This window comes from Osmerus mordax, chromosome 24, assembly GCF_038355195.1.
Source record: "Osmerus mordax isolate fOsmMor3 chromosome 24, fOsmMor3.pri, whole genome shotgun sequence".
NCBI classification, from domain to species: domain Eukaryota; kingdom Metazoa; phylum Chordata; class Actinopteri; order Osmeriformes; family Osmeridae; genus Osmerus; species Osmerus mordax.
In genome coordinates, this window is record NC_090073.1 from 2028310 (window position 1) to 2034958 (window position 6649).

At 46.3% G+C, this 6649-nt stretch overlaps 1 protein-coding gene across 2 annotated transcripts; it reads right to left on the reverse strand.

Moving 5' to 3' along the window:
* Positions 1-876: 876 nt before the first annotated feature.
* star (steroidogenic acute regulatory protein) lies at positions 877-5367 on the reverse strand. Of its 2 annotated transcripts, none has more exons than XM_067227732.1 (8): positions 4993-5367; positions 4745-4835; positions 3939-4046; positions 3428-3558; positions 2941-3099; positions 2555-2739; positions 1990-2083; positions 877-1681 (listed from the first exon to the last, which is right to left on the reverse strand). In XM_067227732.1, exons 2-8 carry the CDS (start codon positions 4806-4808, stop codon positions 1562-1564), a joined length of 861 nt encoding a protein of 286 aa, XP_067083833.1. In that variant the 5' UTR covers positions 4809-4835; positions 4993-5367; the 3' UTR covers positions 877-1561. The 2 variants fall into 2 exon arrangements, with proteins under 2 accessions (XP_067083833.1, XP_067083834.1); XM_067227733.1 differs by having other exon boundaries at positions 4745-4854.
* Positions 5368-6649: the final 1282 nt, after the last annotated feature.

Below are 6649 nucleotides of genomic sequence, written 5' to 3' on the forward strand. Positions count from 1 at the left end.
TGACATTGTGTCCTTGGGCAAGGCACTTCACCCTACTTGCCTCAGGGGGAATGTCCCTGTACTTACTGTAAGTCGCTCTGGATAAGAGCGTCTGCTAAATGACTACATGTAAATGTTATCTTAGGATAGGACTTTTGCTATTACAGAACCACATTCTTTTTTCCAGATAAGGAATAGGCTACTAAATTATGATTGCATAGACCCTGTCCTAAATTCAAAATAACTGGCAGCAGCATTCTTGTTTGGTCTGTATGGTAATAAAGATGAGGAACATGAACACAGAAGTAGAATGATTGAAAGGTAACCAGAAACAACTTAATACAAATATATTTCACTAGATAGTATTATGAGGTAAATTAGACATGAATATCGGACAGACAATGAACTTTCATTTGAATTGAAACAATACAATATCTACAACAAAATATATTCTTCTGCTTCACCTGATTATCCAACATTTCACATAAATCTAAATTGTCCCACCCTCTAGCATCCTGTCTTTTACAATATGCTTTCATTATGTTCCAATTTGTCAGTCCAATTTTAACCTGTCTTTTTTCCCCATAGGCTACTGGTACAGAGCTCGACTAGCTATTAGTCCCTTGATATTATGCTGTGAGAGCCTTTTCATATGTGACTTGTCCATCTCGAGCAGCCTAACGGTACGCTCATGTTCATTCTAAACCTAGATAAAGACATAACTGGACAACTGCCGATTGAAAAATCTCATTTACAGTTAGAGGTCCAGTTAGGATTTCTGAAGTTAAGATCAACTAGGAGGTCTAAGAAGGATACGACACAGCTAGGAGTTGCTTCTGTAATAGGAAGATTGTATTTATTCTACCTTGAAACTTCAGACAGTTTGGATATGTTTCTATAATTTGGCCCCCCTTTATACTTGATCTAGTAGGCCTACTGTTGGTTTTCTAATGATGTGTTTTCTAATGACTGTCCCAGTAATTTCACAATAAAACTAAACATGTTGGAAACCTTGGTACCATTGTCATAATTGCAATCATTTATTCACTTAGTGAGCATCCTTACCCACCCTAATGCAATGCCACTGTTACAATAAATACTTTACTGAAAGTGCAAATTATACATTGAGGTTACAAAGAACAATGATATCTCCAGTGTTAGGGCATGTTTGACAGGAATAAATCGGACAGATATGGTTTCGTCTGTAATCTAAAATACTATCCTCCTCTCATCTTCTCCCCTTCAACCAAGAGGGCATACAATATAGGCTGACTGAACTAACACCTCGTTGGAAGATTTGCTTTTATAATCATTTCAAATCAATGAATTGAAGGAAGCTAAAGTACTGTATACAAATGGGAAGCCACATTAGATATTTGTGAATCAGTTTGGTGTCTTATAACACAAGGGCTGTTATGTAACAGCAGTGTTTACACAAATTCTAAGATGGTCCTAAGATCTCAGAGTTACTGTTGGCATGTACTGTGGCTATTCTCTGTGGTGATTGACATGATGGGGTGAGGGCATTTAGTTGGCCTGCAGTTTGTGTTGCTTGGCAAGACACTCAGTTTGGCCAGCTGTGTCAGCAAGCAGGTGCCATCTCCATGGTGACGTTACTTGCCATCCTCTGTCTCAGGTGGTTGGCAAAGTCCACCTGTGTCTGGGAGAGAACTTTGTTTATGATGGCCTTTGGGATCCACCCCTTGAGAGAGAGAGAGAGAGAGAGAGAGAGAGAGAGAGAGAGAGAGAGAGAGAGAGAGAGAGAGAGAGAGAGAGAGAGAGAGAGAGAGAGAGAGAGAGAGAGAGAGAGAGAGAGAGAGAGAGAGAGAGAGAGAGAGTGAGAAAGACAGGGAGAGAGGCAGAATGAAATAAATAAAAGAGAGAGACTTACAATCTTATTCACGTACAGATCAGAAAGCTGTCACAATATCAAGGAATCGGTAACTCCGCAGATTAAATGGATCTATGGAGTTATGAATATGCAAACAGAGAAAAGAGCATTCTGCATACCTTTAAGTCTATACTTAGCAACCAGGTGAACTTGGTCTTGTTTGGGTCCTCTGCACTAGGCCTCATGACTATACAGGTGGGCCCATTCTCTGCCCTGGGAGAGACAACGGACACACAGTATCAACATATGGAGTCATTCCATCTATCATTTATACATCCATCCATTTGTCAATCATCTATTTATACCTCCCTCCCTCCCTCCCCTCCCTCCCACCTTCCTACAGTGTGTGAGGTGGTGTGTGAGGTGGTGTGTGAGGTGGTGTGTCAGGTGGTGTGTCAGGTGGTGTGTCAGGTGGTGTGTGAGGTGGTGTGTCAGGTGGTGTGTCAGGTGGTGTGTCAGGTGGTGTGTGAGGTGGTGTGTCAGGTGGTGTGTCAGGTGGTGTGTGAGGTGGTGTGTGAGGTGGTGTGTGAGGTGGTGTGTCAGGTGGTGTGTCAGGTGGTGTGTGAGGTGGTGTGTCAGGTGGTGTGTCAGGTGGTGTGTCAGGTGGTGTGTCAGGTGGTGTGTGAGGTGGTGTGTCAGGTGGTGTGTCAGGTGGTGTGTCAGGTGGTGTGTCAGGTGGTGTACCTGACGACGCCCCTCTGCTGGGGCATGCCGGGGTGCTCGGTGGACATGCCTGCCAGGAAGCAGGTGGAGCCGCGTCGTTTGGCACAGCGGACACTCACAAAGTCCCGTGGGCCCACAACGTTACCTGGCGTCTCTGCAGAAACCTCATGGGTCACCATGGTGTCCTGACCGATCTTCTGGAGGATCTGAAACAGGGTCAACAGGACACACACATACATCAATAAGGAAAAGTTTTGACGTCTAGCTTCACAAAAAGGATTAATGTTGGACTTGTTCTCAGAGAGAGAGAGAGAGAGAGAGAGAGAGAGAGGAAGGGAGAAAGAACAGAACTAGAACTGAGGTAATAGCCTGAGGCTGCATGTGCCCTTCCTTTAACCAGTCCTCACCTTGACCTGCTTGACATTAGGGTTCCACTGGCCCATCTCCTCCATGTTCCCCACCAGCTCCCCGTACAGCCTGTCAGACGGCTCATCCAGAAGCACCTCCAGCTTGAAGACTTTCCCCACCTCGGGCAGAACCTTACTCAGAACCTTATCTCCGTTAGCCTAGGAGAGAGACAGGAGACAAGGCAGGGCAGTTAAACACTGCCAAATTCAGACTGCATACTCAATTTGTTTTCCCCACTGTTATGAAACCAACGGATCCCTCAAGCGCCTCTAAGCACATGACAATGCGTTCGCGTGGGGAGGGTACAGCTCAGTGGAAGAGCATTTAACTGCAGATCTAGAAGTTGCAAGTCCCCCCCCCCTACCCTTTACTGTACATTGCTTGGTGAAAAGAAAGTGTCCGTCAAATGAATACTTTATTATTATTATTATTATTATCCAGGTACATGCCCCAGGTGTGATTGTGTGGTGTTCCTGCTCCACTCACAGCGATGATCTCCGTGGTCCAGCCGTCCTCATGGTTCAGGATGCTGATGGACTTCTGCAGTGCCTCCTCCCCCTGCTTCATGTAGCACACCTCCTCGTCGCTGTAGCCCCGCTTCTCCTCGATACGGGAGCCTGGAGGAAAGCAGATGCAATATGACACACTCCTCGTGTGTGTGGGTGCGTGTGTGTGTGTTTTGGACATTGTGAACGCTGAACATCAAGGGCAGAGATTGAGGTAGAAAGAGCAATCTTAACATCTCACATGAGATGCAATCGGTCTTCCAGAGACATGCCGGCTCTGCCCCCAGTCTCAACACTGGGCCGTCGCGGCACAACCCCCCCATGACCCTGAGCAATCAGTCAACAGCAGTGCTGTAGATTGTGAATTGTTTTGATCTGTCAGGGAGCCACTGAGATATCTCTTGGGCTGGGAAGGACCAATGACACGGTAGATTACTAAAAGGTGTGGCTGCAGTGACCAATGCAGGCTCAGGTTGTTAAGGAGGACTTACTGAGCAGAGAGCTCCTGCGTCGGACGCTGTTGATCCAGGGGCTGGGGCCGGGTCCTGCCAGCCTGCTGAGCTCATGCTGGATGGCAACCATGGCATTCTTCCTCAGACCTGGGAATGGAGGGAGAGGGAAAGAGGGAGAGAGACATATATAGAGAAAGACAGACACAGAGAGAGAAAGAGAGAGACAGAGACAGACAGACAGAACACGAGAAGTGAAGGAGGGAATGGAAAAAGACAGGCAAGTATGGGAATAGTAGGGAAAAGATATGAAAGAGAGAGAGAAAATGAGAAATAAAGAAAGAGTGAATGGAAAAGGGACAGGCAGAACAATGTGTATGAGTATATGAGCAGTGATTATGGAGAAAGGAGGAAGAGAGAGAGAGAGAGAGAGAGAGAGAGAGAGAGAGAGAGAGAGAGAGAGAGGCAGGACATTATCAAACTACACCAGCCCAGCAACATGAAACAATACTTTGTTTGTTACACAATATGTGAGGTGTCAATGCAAGTTGGTACATGGTGAGTTTAGACAAATATGGATGAGGATATATATATATATTTTGTTTAAAGAATAATAAAGAAAGAATACAATGTTTAGTACCAAATAAGGCTAACCAGGCTTGCGACCTCTAGAAATGTCTACAGACCACTAGAGCCATCTACAGACCACTAGACATGTGTACAGACCTCTAGAGATGTATACAGACCACTAGAGAGGTCTACAGACCACTAGACATGTGTACAGACCTCTAGAGATGTATACAGACCACTAGAGAGGTCTACAGACCTTTTCAAGCCCTCACTCTCACCTGTCATGTTCCTCGTGTGGCGGTAGGAGATGCCAGCACACAGCTTGAAGGTAGCAGGTAACATCTTGTATCAGTGCGGATTATTCTGCTTCTGAAAGAATGTAGGGGTTCTGTGTAACGAATAGGAGACTAAGAGGACTTTCTAGCAAACGGTCTTCCAGACAGAGCGAGCCGAGTGGAGAGCAGTGGTGTGCGTCGCCTTGGATGATTTTCTGCTTTCTGTAGGGCGTGTGGCTCTTTATACCAACCTTTGCAAGGCCGTCCTGTTGTCATCCCCCAGATAAACACATACATCATCCGCCTGTTCCTGTGGCCAAGGACGCATCTAGGGCTTCACAAGAATGTCTCGGACTCTCGCAGACACCGTGTCAGATAACATTCAGTCCTCTGGCCCACTGAGGCACACGCACACACACACACACAGGAAGAAACACGGAGATGCACAAACACACCAACAGACACACTCTAAAAGCATTCACAGCAATACACATGCTCACTCACTCTCTCACACACACACACACACACACAAGAAAATCTCCCCCTGTTACATGCACACGAGAACATCGTCCATCTGTGCTTGATAACGTGGAGGTCCTACCAGTAAACCATAGCTCCACCCTCACTGTTTCTGAAGGCATTGTGTTATTGTTGCACTGTGCCTGGAAGCTAAGATATGGTTACTTTACACTCTGCCTGGTAGATAAGATATGGTTACTTTACACTCTGCCTGGTAGCTAAGATGTGGTTACTTTTCACTGTGCCTGGTAGCTAAGAGGTGGTTACTTTACACTGTGCCTGGTAGCTGAGATGTGGTTACTTTACACTGTGCCTGGTAGCTGAAATGTGATTACTTTACACTGTGCCTGGTAGCTGAGATGTGATTACTTTACACTGTACCTGGAAAATAAAGATTGCCATTGCTGGACTCTGAACCACAAAATACTGTCACACAATAAATGAATACATTGTAAAATGTAAATGTACAACTAATCTTAGGTCTGTTTCCTTTGGCCAGAGCTGTTCTAATGACTCCCAAGTTTTCATAATATCCCAGTCCAAACAGTCACGACATGCTGACTACTGGTACCGGCTCTGTGTTACTGGTGTTGCTGGTGTCAGAGTGGCCTGATTCCCAGCGTTCTCCTCGCAGGCTGTAGCTGTTGATGTCCCCACTGTTGACAGTCTATCCATCAAGCAGCCCCACGGGCTGAGATAACCTTGCTCTCTCGCTCCAACCAAAACCACACGGCATCTAACAGCAACATTGCTCCAGAGAGCAGCGCGTCACACAAGGCCCGAGTCAACACCTCTCAAGAACACGCAAGCAGGAAGAGAGGTCACGAGGCCCGAAAAATACAGGGAGGAAGAGGAGGAAAAGAAGAAAAAAAGCAAGAGGACAGGATAATAACTCCTGGAGCAGAGATCGTCAGGGTCTTTTCCAGGGTGAGTATGGCATCAGGACTGGAACACCCAGATCCCAGTATTATCTGAGACTGCTCTGCAGGGCGGGGCTTGTGAGGGGGGGGTTTGCAGTCAGCCCCATGGGCCATGGCCTGCCTTTTCCTGTACACACCCCTGAGAAGGCCCAATAAGGGATGGGTATAGCTCAGTGGTAGAACATGGGGATGGGTATAGCTCAGTGGTAGAACATGGGGATGGGTATAGCTCAGTGGTAGAGCATGGGTATAGCTCAGTGGTAGAACATGGGGATGGGTATAGCTCAGTGGTAGAGCATGGGGATGGTTATAGCTCAGTGGTAGAGCATGGGGATGTTTGTAGCGTAATGGTAGAGTATGGGGATATCTCCTCCTCTAGATCCTACACTGGTATTGATGATGAGGATGGTGATGAGTTATATGAATATGGTAATTATCATTCTGTATGAGCATGTCATGTGCATGATTG

What these genes read in the sequence shown, in the direction of transcription:
- star (XM_067227732.1), bottom strand. Translation starts at nt 4,808, where the DNA reads ATGTTACCTGCTACCTTCAAGCTGTGTGCTGGCATCTCCTACCGCCAC. An exon ending in ACGCAGGAGCTCTCTGCTCA is followed by an intron (nt 3,559 to 3,938) that starts GTAAGTCCTCCT and finishes GCTTTCCTCCAG; the next exon opens with GCTCCCGTATCGAGGAGAAG. An exon ending in CAGCAGAGGGGCGTCGTCAG is followed by an intron (nt 2,084 to 2,554) that starts GTACACCACCTG and finishes TGTCTCTCCCAG; the next exon opens with GGCAGAGAATGGGCCCACCT.